This window comes from Battus philenor, unplaced genomic scaffold (genome assembly GCF_028537555.1).
Source record: "Battus philenor isolate CCGP_79_NKW_IND1 unplaced genomic scaffold, ilBatPhil1.0.hap1 SCAF_1, whole genome shotgun sequence".
NCBI lineage: Eukaryota > Metazoa > Arthropoda > Insecta > Lepidoptera > Papilionidae > Battus > Battus philenor.
The window spans coordinates 18,585,785-18,602,822 of NW_027181661.1; the positions used below are offsets into that span (position 1 = coordinate 18,585,785).

Here is a 17,038-nt window from a genome sequence, read left to right on the forward strand (position 1 = left end):
ACTTCCCTGAGATTGGCCCAGCGAATTGATATATTGAATTGGCAATGAACAGACCACGTATAACAGATGCTGGACTCTTAAGGTTATGGAATACAGACCACGGACCAGCAAGCGGAGGACGTATACTCACAAGGTAGAAGACTATGTTAAGGTCGTTGAAAGACATTGGGCACGGGCCGCTTCCATCCGGATCTATTGTAAATCTAGAGACAAAGGCTTATGATTTGTTGTGTGTGAAATGATAATCATTTTATATGGAACCTCCATGGATTTAAATGCGAGAGTTCCTGAAAAGTTCGAATTCCATTTTGATCAATAATTCCATGTTGTTTTTTTTTTTTTTTTTTCACCGGTCTCTCACTGCTACCCAAATGGCATTTACAGATTCCGTGAGTTTATAAAAGCACGAAGGCTCGCGGTGGAACAACTGTTCAAGCGGGTCATACTACTATTTTACCGAGTTGTAGTACGTGGAGTTATTTGATCGTTTCGATGAACGCTCCATAGAGTACCTACGATCATGAGCCTTACACATACAGGGGACCTCGACAATGACAATGACTTAGCATTCCGCACACGAGGCCTCTTCAGAGCGCCGAACACTGGCTTGGCCGGTTACTATTGCCTGGCTAATATCAATACTGCCATTTCGGAAAGCGTTACTACTGGGAGAAGTAGCGGAAGAAACACCACCAACGCTTCCATGATCGGTGGTCGGCGTCCCCTGTTCCCTCTAATCTTGTTGTAACAAGACTAAACGTCTCCTGCGGCCCGCCTTCATCAAATCTGTGGTATCTGTGAAATCAATACCTTACTGACAGTAAGGTATTGATGACATTTCGTAACAAAAACAAAATTTACTACTTTCTTATATGCAGAAAGCAACATGATACTTACTTAATGTACTTATTGTTTAACTAATGCGTTTGAACAATATGGCGCCTCCCCAGCTTGAACTAAACAATGTCGACGCAGACATCTATTGTCTATTATATTAACTTGATGTCAGGCCAATGGACGTCCGCTCTGTTTTGAGGCAAAACTTATTCAACCCCAACAGTGGGAAAGGTGATGGACGTTCTGTTGTTAAAGTCATATTAATTGCATCGTTGTCTTAAATTAAGTATATTATATACAATCTCTTTCGTGTATATATTCATTTAATATTATTCATTTTTTATGTATACAGGGTTTCGGTTGCCGTATTTAAACCCTTATCAATAATTTTAGAACATATAAATAAATTAATGATAAAATAGTAAAGAAATAGCTTTTATAATTATTTTTAGCAACATTAAAATTAATTATTGTTTAGTACGTGTTCTTATAAGGATGCGAGACGTAGAAGGTCACCAAAGATATCTCGCGTCGGCTCCAAGTCTTCGTTAACAACTGTCTTTGACGTATTCTCGGTGTATACTAGTCTGAGAAAATCTCTAACGTAAATCTCTGGAAACGCTGCGTCGAGATGCCGGTCGATCAACAAAACAAACGCCGCAAGTGGAACTGGATAGGCCACATGCTCCGAAAGGACCCTGATCACATACCCAGGCAAGCCCTAGAATGGAATCTTCAGGGAAAGAGAAGACGTGGCTGCCCAAAGCAAACCTGGTGGCGAACGATCATTGCAGAAGTGAAGACAGTTGCTGCCCCATCTTGGGGACGAAGCAATAAATGATGATAAATGATATGTTCCTACAGACTTTATACTACTAGAAGTAAATGGCCTATTGCATTGCTATAAAAAATAAGGTAACTTGTTTCAAAGAGATCACTAGGCGCGTGATTGGAAATAGGTGATGATGATTATCAAAAAAACCCGTTGGCATCAGGCGTCTTCCGGTGACCCTGACAAGGTCACCTAAGACGTTCGTAATCTTCACTCCAAAAGCTTAAGGTCCCGGCAGCCATCTGTTCTGCACAGTTTTGTTCTATGGTTACATTAATATACCGCTAACGAACGCATCAAAAACAAATTCTTTAAAACTCAGCCATTCAGAATAAACCACTACGTGTAAGGACTTAAGGTCCATTTTAGTTTAATAGCATATGTTGTGCTTTGTTCAATGAATCTACGGCGACGTAATCGTTGAAACAAATTTCAAATCTAAAATGGACCTTCCAGTTTTGAAAATAGGATCTAAAATTAATTATTACTTTTTAATTGAAATCACCTTTGTTACGGACAGTATAAATAATATTTAATTTTAATATGCGTGTAAAAACGTAAACCGATAATAAAATTTATAAAAATCGGTAGATCTAATTGAAAGAATGAAAATGGCGCGACATAATATATTATTAATCTGTGCATTATGCGCTTGTCAGCTTGACCGATCACAGCACCTACGCCCAGTTGATTGCAACCCTGTCATTTGTCGGCCATATTTACAGTTAAGTTTTAATATTGCCGATTATTTTTAGACCATTTACGATAAATACTCCATATTTTTAACTCTGAATTTCAATTGACACACATTGTCACATCTCTTAACATTGCCTCTATTTACTGGTACAATATCCTACCATGTTGAAGTAAAAATAAAGTACGTCGCTGAGTCAAAAATGTTATGCTTGGTGCTTACCAAGCATAATAATTTATATATTTTTAAAGGAATCCTATATTTCACTTATTTTCAAGTAATAATAAGTGAAATATAAGATTTCTTTAACATATTCTGGTCTGTCTGCACTCTAGCCAGGCTCCAGCTTATATGTCGCCTGCTCACTACTACTGCAACCTCTCTTCGCTAGACAATGTACATTCGTCTACGAATCTCCTTCCTCCTATTCAATCTCCTAGAGATATATAGCATAACTTCTCCATAACACGTTGAGTGACTGTCAGTTTACCAATGAAGCCCAGTGCTCAACTCCGTATGTCATCACTCATATTTATTTATTTAGACATTTACTTATGTACTTTACAACTCACAATTCAGGAACGTGACCCTTTTAAGAAAGTTTATTGGAATCTGTGCCGGTCTTCCACAGCGCGCATTACTTCGGCTGTTGCAGTATCGACATTTCGACGTTCTAAAGACATTAAATTTTGACGTAATAACATTTTAACATGCACCGTTCATAATTGAATATCATCGGAACTTAGGTTAAGTAAAGTCGGTTTACCCACGTCGGCAGGTAAATTCATTATCCCAGTTTGTTGGAACCTGCAGCGAAGACGAAGTACTGCAGATAAACGGTTTAATATTCCTCTCCAAGAGGTAAAGCATAAAGGCGAACAAGGCGGCGCTGCATAAAGGAACATGGCGGATTTAATTTAGAAAATTTCAAAGCCGCGTCTCTCCGCGCTTTGCGAAGATTTGAAGCTTAATGGAAACAGAAAAGACGGGATTAAAGAATCATATTAGTTTCACGTTCCGAACTCGCGACGGGGGGTTCCGAGGACGTATGGTTTTTTAACAAACTACACTTAATCTCCTAATAATGTTTGTGAACAGTGTAACTGGTAATTGTACCTACACATTACATGACGGACATTTTGCCGACAGACGACGTCAAAGTGACGTATTGACGACGTTTAAGACTTAGTCTTGTTAAAAATTTAAACAATAAATTAGCGAAAATTTCTCGACCTTCGACAACGCAACGATATTTGAAAATGGCCACTATACCTTTGAAGGTGTTATTTTTTTATTTTTTTGTAAGTTATTTAATCTTTGATCTGAAATCAATTTTAAATTATTGTTATAATTGCTGGATAACAATGGCTGCATATACTTTATTCAGGGACAATCCTTTTAGAAATTATATATATTTTTAAAATCAATATTGAAATTAATAATAATTAGTAAAAAACTAACCTAAAATACCCTAACCATATTTTCTTTAATACAGGCTAAGATCCGCTGTCTTAATATTTACCTAACATTTACCGTCAAAAAAAAGAAAAAAGAAACGGTCAACCGAATGAAATCTAACTTCAACACGTCGAGGACTCGAGAAAAATTTGTTATAAAAACCGTGCACTTGTTTTTGAATCAGTTTCAATTAGATATTAATCGATACATTTGCATACGTCATAAGCCATTCAACATTTGGTTATATATTGTGATTATTTAATTTTATATATTTGGCATATATTTTTGCATTTCATAAAATATTCTCACCCAGGCAAATTATACGAAAAGACATTTAAGATAAATCGTCGTTACGATGCTGACCCATGCCACGTCATAAATTATAGACTATTGACAAAATTGGACTACAGATAACAAATATTTGCAAGCTTTATTACTTATCGAATTGTACTGATTGAATGCATTTAACAATTTACATTTAATTAGTTAGTTTAGTTTCATACTATTTGAATGTAGATTCTAGATTAGAGTAAATTTATGGCGAAAAAACCACGTACAAAATTTTAGAGTCAGTTTTTATTTGTTATTTAAATTATTGAATAGTAAATTTAAATGGGCGTACACGTGTAGAATGCCCTGGCGTTACGACAACAGCCATCGCATACTCGTTATACTATTTAAACCTATTTATCACAGAATTGGGCGGGGATAAACAAAAAATGCGCCGCTGTCCGCTGTCGGCCATCTTGTTAAAAGTAATATGTTTATATTGCGCCTTATCTCCCATTCAGATTTATCATTTAGATTATTAATGCATTGATTAAATTTACTTCATTCATAACATATATAAGTATGTACAACTGTCATACAGTTAATGCTCTATAGTATTTACATTAAATAATAATAATTTTAATAAAAATAATTTTTGTGTTGATTTTTAATTACTCTTAAATAGTAATTTCTCGATTTATTTATTGCCATTTAATTTTGCATTATCTTTCGAATGAAATTATTGATTATGCATATCAATAATTAAAGAATTTATTCGTGAATAATAAAATTGCAATAATTTACAATAAAAGTAATATAATTCTTGTTATTTTTTTCACAAAGTTACATTAAAAAACCATTCACAGCAAGCGGACGTCGTTATCAATGAAGATGGCTGGATCGTCTACTATTGATTGATACTGATAAATATAGTAGATAATAAAAAGTGTGTATATACATATAAGTAAAGTCACACATTTATTCTCATTGTCACTCATTCAATTTTATAATTTAACTTACAATAATTATTCCCGTCTTCGTAACAAAACTTACAATTATGAAAATGTGTCACGCAAGGGTCGAACGCTCTAAAAAACGTACGTTCGTAAAATGAACGACTTTTAGGCACCAAATGTTTTTAAATATTATATTACCTGTGCGGTCATGCAATAATATTTAAAAAAAATAATCGTAAGAGTTTTGAATATAAAAATTTCATAAAAGAACATAAGTTTTTTGTAAGGCAAGTACGTTTCAACATATTATATTATTAATTTAAGAACATTGAAGGGCCTATCGATTTTTACATGAATTTATAATTCTAATCGTAAAAAAAGAAAAGGAATATTACAAAATTTTTAATGTTGGCTTAGCTTAAAAATAATAAATGCATTATATTATCTTTTGTATTTCCATGCGTTACATGCAATGGAACTAGACGCGACCACAAATTGTTTAGGTACTGTACAGGTGGGAGGGTTTAACCACCTTCCCTCATAGTGTGTGTGAGGGAGATGGGGAGGCGAAAATATCGATATTGAATCGTTACATCGCGGCCTAATAGTGTATTAAAGTATTTTACCCCTTTGAACATGTACAACAAGCTACAACCTATCAAACGGCACCTCTTTTTATTTATATAATTTTCTTCTTTAGATCATTCGTAGAGATAACGTTATAAAAAAGAATGACAGCAAATCCCAGTTTGATAGAATGTAGATCAAATAAACGCAACTTTAAATGCATCGTTTTACTTAAAATGTAGCTTTTTTAGCTAGGAACGTGCCTCCCCCATTGATTTCCAAAAGGAGAGTTTGTCAGCTAAATAGTTTACGTAATATTTCGACTTGCCAAAATCAAATACCGGATACTATATCAAGTTTTTTGGTTTGGTTGAAAGCAGTTTACGTCTTCCGACAACCTTAACAAGGTCGATTGTTTACACATTCACCCCCTTTAAAGCTCTTACACCTACAAACAATCACCCTATATAAGCAATATATAAGCAAACGGTTTTAATTTCTCGTTATTAACAATATAATTTGCATACACCAAAAACCTCCAGACATAAAAACGGCTTTCTAAATAATAAAAAAAACACCTACATAATATTTTAAATTAATTTTAAACATGATGTGATAATTTGAATAATATATTAATATTATAACTTTTATAATTAATATGGAGATTATAATAATATAATAGGTATCACGCATTAGCCGCGGCTGTACGATTAATAGATCTTTGCCTTTCTTATTAGGTAATTAAAAACAAACACGACAGAATGAATATAAAGTAAGAAAAACAAAGAAGAAATCAAATCGGAGATAGATTCTATTTATGGTTCGAGGACAATGTATTGATAGTCCAATAGTTACACAATCGCAAATGAGCCTTATTGTGATAGCCTTAAAGTTTAAATTCATTATTCGTCCTCGTTTAAAAATACTCATCAAAATGAAACTAGAAAGCCTTGTTTAATAGGTCATAAGATTTAAATATTTTAGAGGACAATATAAGTATTACCACATCGTCGAGAGTCTTTAAATCTGCTAAAATATAAATGTTAAAAAAATATTTGTCCTGTTGACTTTTTTAAAAAAAAACTAAGAGAGAATAAAAATCATTGTTTTTTTTTCTTTTCAACTTTGACAGGACAAAAACTTGAAAATACTGTCAGGAAAAGACAATACGCACTGACAAGTCTGTTGGGGTAGCCAGTAGTAAAATATAAATTGGTCATAACGTTTCCACTTACACGCACGCGCCTTTAGAATAAACATGGCGTAGGGCCGGATGTTCGTCGTGCAGACTAACTAAAATCTAATTATTACAAATTTATTGATCTTTAGCATCGCGGGTTGCTTTTGAATTAAATTCATAATTTTCGTTTTAGTTTGATAATTAAAAGAAGATAATTTGTCTATCTATGGACACACGTTATAAGAAAAGTTTCATATTTAATCTTATCATATTTTGTATAGTATATACTAAACAATTTAGATTGTTGCTACTGAAATCAAGTGCCACAAGTATAGAATTTAATTTGTTTACAAAATGTGTTCCGTTAATGGGACAAATATTTTCGGAATTTTTTTGTGCAATACTACTTTTTTGAGAAAATTTTTTTCCAAAAATGATTTGAATTTTTCTGAGATTTCAATAAGGAATCTCATTCAAACTAACTGATTTAAAAATATTAATAAATCATGACATTCCAACAATGACAATGTCACCGGTCCACCTGCCCACCCAAATTACAACTACCAGCTCGTGGTTGCCACTCGAAAAAGATGTTAGTAATTTAAAAATCCGTTATAATATTTTCTTCACAAAAGTTTTAAAAGTTATATTTTTCTGCAGAACTCACTGAATTCTGCATGTTAGTTCAATTCCTGTACAGGCTCTCTAAAATTAGTTTCGTAATGGAAAATTCTACAACTAAAAAAATCATCTGCCATCAAATAGGCGAAATGCTGAACCTAGTTACCATTGCATGCAAAGAGTTTCGAATATAAAATTTAAAATTATTCACCTATCCGTCGTGAATTCGTGTCGGCACAGTGATGCAATTCAAATGGACAGCCGTTTTGAATTGTCAATAGTTCCACCTCTCATTACCCGTCTGCCCGCTTATAAGCCGTATTCCAGAATATTTATTTTACTTTTCAAGATATACGTGCACCAAGTCTACGTTTCTAGGGATAATACTAAATCGAGGAAACTTTAAGCCAGTGCGCCTCTCAACCGTGCTTTCTGTATAGGTAAGTACTCCCAACGTCGATTTTGTTTATTTATTTGAATTTTTACAAAAAAAAAATGTATAAGATACAGTACAGGATCCAAGGGCGGCTCTAGCTCGTGTAGCGACCGTGTGCAATGAAACCGTGGCGCCCCCTACGCCTTGATTCCTCCCTGCCGCGGCTATAACCATTAACTTTGCCGTCGTAACAAGAAAGTTTTTTTTTTATATTCCAACAAGTTATTTTATAAGTAGGTTTAGCTTACAGTATGGTATTAGTTACGGCATTTTTTCTTATGACGGCAGAATAACACTATGTGTATGTTATATGCCTGTAGCACATCTCTGTTGCGAAACTAAGCGAGCATGATGGTCCAAGACGATGCTCTTAGCTATCTCTGGGTGCGCCGCGGCGTCATCTGAGACGGCGGCGCGCGTGTTCATTGCACACCCTGCACTATAGGTTAAGCCGCTCCTGGCAGAATCGAGTATAAAGAAGCAGTAGACAGAAGGCGGCAGACGTCCGCCGTTAAAGCCCAGGCGTGGCAGGTTGTTCTGGGTGAAAGCGCACGCGGGGATGGAGGGGAACGAGAGGGCGGACCAGCTGGCCAAGGAAGCGGCCCTGAAGAGTAAAAGACGACCAGAGTACGAGAGATGCCCTGTTTCATTCGTCAAGCGGCAACTGAGACTGGAGTCGCTCGACGAATGGAACAGGAGGTATGTGGAAGGAACGACGGCTTCGGTAACGAGGATGTTTTTCCCGGACGCCGTCTCAGCCTACCGCGTGCTCCGCAGCATCGAGGTGGACGCGGTCTCGGCCCAGCTCTTCACGGGGCACGGGGGGTTCTCTGAGTACCTTCATAGGTTCAAGCTCAAGGAGGACCCCTCGTGCTTCTGTGAACCGGGCGTGGACCAGACCGTGATCCACCTTGTGGCCCGGTGTCCCGCATTCGGGGGACTCCGGTTCGGCTTCGAGTGCCGGTCTGGGGTTCAAATCAGGGAGGAGTCAATAGCCTCCCTGATAGGCGGAGAATACCAGCAAGATTTCATAACCCTCTGCAAAGAAATAGTTAAAAGAACAATAGAAATAAATAAAAGACAAACATAAGTAAGTAACAAAGCGACAATAAAATGGGAAAAAATTAAGAAATAAGACTGTGATAAATAAAAAATAATTATAAAATAAGAAATCCAAATGTAAATAAAAAGATAAAAATGTAATTATTAATAAGAAAAGAGGGAAGAATGAAAGCTGAATAGGGCGAATGAGAAAGAAAGATGAATTGTGGAATGAAAGATAGAAAATAGAATGAAAGAAATGACATTATAAGGAAAGAAAGAAGAGAAAGAAAATAATAAGAAATGTGAAAAATTATATTGATACAAAAGACCCTGTCCCAAACTAGATAGGGGTACGAATAAAAAAAAAAAAAATAAAAAAAAAAAAAAAAATAAAAAAAAAGATCGTCATAATGGCTGGTTTATGACCGCTAGCTGCATCCAAAAAATTCTTAAAACCTTGATCATGTCGTCGATCTTCTTAATTCGACGACAGTTTTAGTTTAGTATCAGTTTTCTTTGAGAATAAAGCCGGCTGATCTCGGAGGTAATAACAACACGAAGTCCTAGGTAGAAGTGTGTATAATCATCAAGCATATCCCATATTTATAAAGATTTAAAACTATCAAAACAATGTTCAACAAAAAAAATGGTCCGCTAATCAGGCGTCGAGAAGTAATCCAGAGCGCTCTCTTTCACCCGATGTGTATAAAAAAAGATATTTCTGTGGATTTCCCCTTTTCTTTGCGCCGCTGACGATGACGTAATGTAACTGTTACAGTGTTCTCGAATTCTTCTCTCCTTTGAATACGGTTGCAGATAATAAAGCAATATTTCAGAACAATTCGTACAAAACAGCTAAATATGACGACAAATTATAAACGGTAAGCCTAAAGAACAACATTTGTAAAAATACAGAACCAGTTAAAATTGTTGCTTTCTTACGTTATCAACATGCTCGCGAAAATTTAACACTGATTAAAACATCGAAGTCATTAATTTTTTAAAGATAAAATTAAGAACTATAACTCGCACCATCTTGATAAAGAACCGCAAATTCCACGATGACACATCTGTGGTAACAGAACATAACCAAACACATCGAATGCACTTGAAAAATTTGTATACACAGCGTCACAGCTACCTCTTTGACGCCTCTTTTTTTCCTTTATAGCTTCAAAAGCGTCGTTAGTGTAATTTAAAAGTTAAAAGCAATAGTGGCTGATGACAATTGAAAAACGATTTCATAAGAAAGTAAATAAATCGATTTTACCCAGTCACGATAATGTTCAGGTAGGTCTATAGTTCATCATGTCACTTGAGTCCCCTTTTTTTATATAGATATTTCTCGAATTGGAAGCCTGACAAGTCTTATGCCTATGCTTAGCTTAAAATTTAAAAAAAAAAACTGCTATAGAAAAGGTTGGAGGCGGCTTTCTTAACACCGCGCTTGTTAGTTCGCAGTATCGGCTCCAGAATTTATGGCTCCAGCGGCAACCTGTTCTACGCTCCATTTGGTCAACCCTTCGTCATTTCATAGTAACTATTGAAACAAATGTATATTACGACTTGTGTGTGATGATGATCAACTTTGTGACATTTTGATTTGTTTATACATAATTGAAACACAATTTTTTTCGCATTTGATTACATAAAAAGTTTTTATATGAAAAAAGACTGTTTTTGAACAGGATGTAGCAGATCTAGTCACACTTATCATACGCTAGAATTTCAAATATTAAAAAATATTTTGGTAGTTTTTCGATTGTTATGGTCACTTTTCAATAACTCGAAATATCCTTTCGGAGAACTGCGTGCTTGTACATAAAAGCGCTAATTATTAGATAAGGGGACCCTTTGTGCAGCATTAATACAATGAAATTGACGTATCATTTGTTGTCATTTACAACATAACCTATAAAGTTTTGCGATCAATTCTTGAACTTCTCGAAAGTAAAACTGTGGTGAAGTTTTTTCGGCAAATTCTTCCGATATGTGGTACAAATATTTTGCAAATTATTGTTAAGAGGGAAATCGGTGTGGATGATAGGTTATCGAATAATATAGTTGTCATCGCGACGCATTTTCATTTTTACTCATAAATCTAGTTCATTTTTAATTTATTAACTAGACATTTAGATTAGACACTTTTCTAATAACTAGATTTGTGTAAATAGTTTATATTTCAGTCACTCATCATATTATTAGTTCATTGTATTGTTTCCGAATTACTCAACTTTTTTGTAGTTGAATGTACTTACTATTAGCGAAGTTGAGAGCCACAGGAGAGATGTTAATGCAGGGCAATTAAAATTAAGAATCAGAAAAATAAAAAAAAGACAATCCTTAAATATTTTAATGGTATATTCAATATGGATCCAGCATCTCTGTCCACTGTTGGATATAGGCCTTACATAGATTTCCAATATTACCAATGAGACCATTAGGAAAAGACTTGCATCTAGAATGTTTGGGCAACCTAACCAAAGTCTTCTGTCCACCTTTTTTTATTGTCCCTTCTGTGTCCCTTATTGTTTTTGGGGCCTCTCGATCAACACCTATCATACTCCATACCCCACCCGGGCAGGGTTTCTATTTACATAAAAAAAATTCACATAATTTTAATTAATTTCTATATTTGTCTTTTATCCTTCATAGTGTCTTAATTCCTTCCTCTAATTTAATTTATAACATCATTCCTTTCCAAACTTTCAACACATCATCTCACATCCTTTGCCTTCCCTCCATAGTTCCCCAATTTTTAATTTATTGTTAATACCCTTTTTTAATGATTTATTTCAGTCCACCTTATAGAAGTTGTATAGTTCTTTGCATAAAAGTTTCCAGCATGTGTAAAGCGAAAGCATATTGCTCCTTTATAGTTCAGAAATTCAAAAATAGCATCTCAGTTCTCTCAAGTGGCAGATCTGGTAAGAAAAGGACCAATATTTAGCCACTTCCACACAGTTATGTGATTCACATTGTTTGCCGCATACACATTTATCAGTGGGCCGGTGGGCGGTGTACTTTGTTGCATGACTACCACTGCATGTGCAGAAGTGGCTAAATATTGGTCCTTTTCTTACTTAGGATGGACTTCTGCAAAGTAACGCCTGATCCATTAAATATTTTGCAGATCTGGATTTAATTGGGGTCCACCATGGTCTTACACTGGCCAATCATTTTTTCTTCACCAAATAATTTTTAAGCAGGTTGTTGTTGAGTGTGTGTTCTGTAAAAAGATATTTATGATTTTTTAACAAAGCAATGCTAAGGAATTATTAGTTTTCTGGCTATTAAGGATGTTAACAAAGTATCTAAACAATCATATTACTTGGCTATCAAATTTCTTATAGAATACTCAATTCAGTGTTACCAAGTATTCAAAATGTTTTGATTTAATATAACTAACCCAACCCTAATTGCAGATGATTTATTAAAATTAAACTAAAATTATTTACACTAATAAGTGTTAATTTTGTGTCAAAAGTGTTCAGTCAGACATATTATATTCAAGCAATACATATAACCAGAATTATTTACAATATTTACAAAATGAATTATTTTTTAATCAATTTATTGAATAAAATATATTATTTTATTGACTATTTTAATTGTTTGGAATCATATACAAATATGCCAGAAATCAATGACAGATAAATTATATATTTGCAGTTGTTTATAATTTGTAACATTCATTCAAAGTAAATGTAAACAATACAATTTGATACATATTTACCTCACTATGTCTATTATACAACTATTATATATGTTAATAATTAAACAATTTGCTTTTTATCTAATTTATCATATTTCCAATTAAAATTATTTATTAGGAATTTGGGGACAATATTTTTTAAAATATGAATAAGAATCATTATGCTTTAGGCTGGGTTATCTAATTTTGTAGCAAGAAGTTTGCATTACAGTTTCACTACTAAATATTAAAAAATGTCTTACCAAAAGTTAGCATTTAATAACCTTACCTTTTAACTTTTAACATCCATATTCTGTAAATAGCTTAGTTACCTGCATGCAACATTAAAACTGCATGGTCTCACATACACTGACTTAATCCTAGTAAACAATTGTGCAGTTTGTTCAATTGATTTATTCATCAGGCAATTCAATGACAAAATATTTTTTACTCTTTCTTATTGTTACAATAATATATCTATTTGTAATAGTTTCTTTTATTGTCAATTTTTTCTTTTGGATTTTATTATATATATATATAATGACAGAAAATAAACAAACACACCCACTTTAAATACATTTTATTAATGTATGTATGAAATAAAACAGTTGTTCATAACGTAATGCAACAATTAGTAATCTCTTCTTCATACTAGCGAAACAATTATTTCTCGAAATAATAAACTCAGTGGAAACCGCGGTAAGGACGAGGTCGGATGCACAGTTCCTTAAATATACACTAAACTTTGTGTTATTTAACATTTTGAATGTTTACATTAGAGAATGAAATCTTAATATTAACAAATCAATTTGAGGATTTAATTTATGCCAAATAATAACAAGTGTAACGTGTTCGCGGTGTTACAAACACTACACTAATATTAAATACTTACGTTACTCCATATACAGATGTTGTATTTTACATTAAATACACCCAAAACTAAATAAGATTTTAACAATTTACAACCTTTGAATCAATCTGTCTCTTACGGTAGCAACATGTAAATCTGAATGTTTAACATGCTGGCCACTACACCCACAATAATGAGCTTGACCCCTATAGATGCATTTTTTTTTACTCAAACCTTGCGAAAAATAGCATTTATTCACAAACTACATTTAGAAGTTAAAATGGATTAATTACAAAAATTGTAATTTGACTATGAAACATTTCAAAATCACCTGTTAGATCCAGTGTAGCCATAAAGAATTTCCTTTACCCAAATATATTAACACAGTTACTCACAAACCTAACGTTGGATTCAGTAAACATTTTCTTATAAATTATGAATACATTCGTACAGTGCATACAATTTTTTTAAGTAGTAATAACCCTCCGTTCACCCTTTGAAGTCCCGACAAGTTACCTTATAGAGGTTAAAAATGTAAAGCAGTAATTTGCAATTCGCTATTACACCTGCCTGCTTCCAGCCTGACTTAGGACAACGGAATATAAAAATTTTATATATGAATATAAGACAATGTACAATAAATTTTTATCTATAAAACCTGCACTTAAATTATTAATCGCAATGCCAACTCGTATTTCTAAACTTTTGTGATGCGTAACAGTAACAATGTAAACAAATGAAAAACATATAAGGCCTGCGACTTGCTATTGTCAATATTACTTAACCCACTTTCATATACCGCAGAGGAAACCAAGGGAGGAATCCTGAATAACCTGGGATTTAGAAAATTTATGAAATACATATGTATGTGTTTGTCTTAGCAGTGAAAGTGCTTACAGAGACTAGAACTCAACCCGTTAGTCATAAATTTGAACCACTGGCCCGTGCCACTATTTGGTACATACGTACATCATAGATTACTGTGTAATAATTGCGTGAAAGGTTGCTATGCATCAGCATTTTAACTTGTCACTTATTTATGTTATCCATTACTTTATTTAATTGAAAGAAATGATATTATAATCTAGATTGTAGACAACTAATTCAAAATTTATCAAGTCTTCTTGACAAGTAACGATTAATGATTAAAAACAACAGCTACTATTAAAAGAAGTTTTTTTTCTCGAGCCAGACTAAAAATTAAATTATTAGTGGTAAATATAGGTTGTGACAAAAATGAAATGTTGAAAATAATTGAAAAAAAAATAGCTTTCGAATGAAGATTTATTGTATAAAAAATAAAATAAAGCCTTTTTAGTTTAGTTAAGGTCAAACGAAGGTTAGCAAGTTGAAACAGCGAATAAGATAATAAAAACAACGTTTTTTTCCCCCAAGAGTAAATTAAAGCTATCCCTAGCTGTCAAATATTCTATTTTGTCAATTAATTTATGGCACCCTATTAAAAATCAATGGTGTCAGAAATAATAAATAAAACAATGATAACGGAGTAAAAAAAACGTTTTCATTATTTGAATTACTAAATATTAGAATTAATTATTGTTTATTATCTGTATCAGATTTTGTACTGTCAAAAGATATTCAGCTGTCGCATTTCAATAGAAAAAAAATGTAACTTATTTCAGACTGATAATCTTGTACATGGTAACTTGATATAGGTATAAAAAACTTTTAGGTTTTTTGCTGACAAATGAGCTATACATTAACCCCTTTAAAGCTTTCAATCTAGAACCAATTAACCTGTATATTGTCTGTGGTCGTGTAATTCTCCTTTCTTTTTCGTCGATTTTAATACTCCTTTCTAATATAGCATATCGCTCGTGCAACCCATGGTTATTTAAGCGGGAAGGTGAGTTCTTAAGTTGGAGTCGCTGAAGATGGGCAACACTAGACCAAGCATCATGGCGATATTAGGGAAAGACCCATGCAGTAGCCATCTTCCTTCACACAAATACCGCGGTTTGCGACCATTTTGAGTTCAGTTTTAATTAAGTCGTGTGTCATAATTTAGTGTGTTGTGCTTTTTTAAAAAGACAATAAAAAAATTACTTTAAATTTTTACATGATATATATAATTACAAAAAAGGTAAATATTTTAAACTTTTTTAATTTTTACTTTGTTCAATTTTTTTTTAAAAAGTAGTATTTTCGTAACCCTGAAATCTATCTTCGATCTTTACATGGTTGGCTTTAGAAATTCTTAATTTACTTTGCGTCGTCTTTTTTGGTAAGTAACCACGGCGCAGTGCGATATAGGAAAGTGTTGAGATATTGGTGTATTTTGGGTTTCAGTTAATCCTACAAGTATACAGGCTTGTGTCGCGTTCGTAGTCAATTGTTTGATTTTCGAAATGTCGAATACTGTGGACAGAAAACCACAGCTCACGAACGATGATGAAATTCATATCTCCTTTGTTTTGTCGAATATCTTCTTGAATAAGCCGGTGGTATGTGACGGTTATGAGGCTAAGAAGATATGTGACGTCACCTATTCCTTCCCCGTTATGTACTATGTCCCAACAGTACAAAGTTCAATATACTAATTAATTGTAAAATCTAAATCTTTCACTTCGTTTTGAAAGCTTCAAGGCCAGGAGTACTCCTAAACGTACATTTGAACAACCTAAACGTACCTTTAGGTTGTTCAAATTGACCCGCTGATGCTCTCTTTAACCGTGAAGGATTTTTAAGTGATATTAGACCTTGGAATTGCTCTGACTTTATTAGGGATTTAGTAATAGTTACCATAAAAATAAACCAAGTTTGTTGTGGGCGCAGATCGCTATCAGGTTGAAAGTCACATTGGTTTAAATGACGCCTTATAGAGGGAAATTGAGCTCTTCTGTTATTCTATTAATAATAACTTTACATAAAAAGTGGTCACTTTATGATCCGGCTCTAATATACAATAGAAGATAATACATTATATATCGTGTTATTTGTATCGCAGGCTCATTAAAGCGTGTGGAAATGTTGTTGCAAGGGATCGTTACATGGAGTAACATTACGTAACGATCTATAAATTAACTTAGGCGAACATTCCTCTGAATTATAAGACGATTGACGTTTACAGTAATTACTTATCATGATTTGACGCGCTTAAGTATTCCATCTGCGTCTGTGCAAGTAGAGGTATTGTTTATGTGGATGTTAAAGCTGTTGTTAGCCCAGGGGCTTTTACAGCTTCATTGGTACGAAAGGGTCCGTGAACTAGCAAAATATTTTACTGGGCAATCGTACTCTAGCCGCAAGATGACGTTCGCACGAAGGTGGCAGGTCGTGTGCGGTGAATGGTTCTGTCGTGTCGAACGCAGTGTGCGATGCGCCGTAGGCGCAGTGGCTCTGTCTGCGCAAGCGAATGAACAGCTCGGCGTTCTCCAGCGGAAATAGTAGTGGTGTGTGTAGCGACCCGAATCGATTTTTTCTTGAGTTTCATTACCTTAAAAAATTTTAGGGTCAGCCCTCTGCACTTTGTCACCTCGATAGGAGTGAAATTTAAGACATAAATAAAAATATAACTTTCAAAGCGTAAATAATTATTATTTACACTTTATAGTACAACAAAACTATATAAAAAGTAC

General features: G+C 33.9%; 1 protein-coding gene across 1 annotated transcript in view; it reads left to right on the forward strand.

Annotated features, from left to right (window-relative positions):
• The first annotated feature begins 1,468 nt into the window (after positions 1-1,468).
• The window catches only part of LOC137919919 (polyhomeotic-proximal chromatin protein-like), a 44,986-nt gene continuing 29,416 nt past the window's right edge, over positions 1,469-17,038 (forward strand). Inside the window, exon 1 of the mRNA XM_068763144.1 lies at positions 1,469-1,551. Coding sequence (XP_068619245.1) covers positions 1,469-1,551 — 83 coding nt within the window. The remainder of the gene's footprint in view (positions 1,552-17,038) is intronic.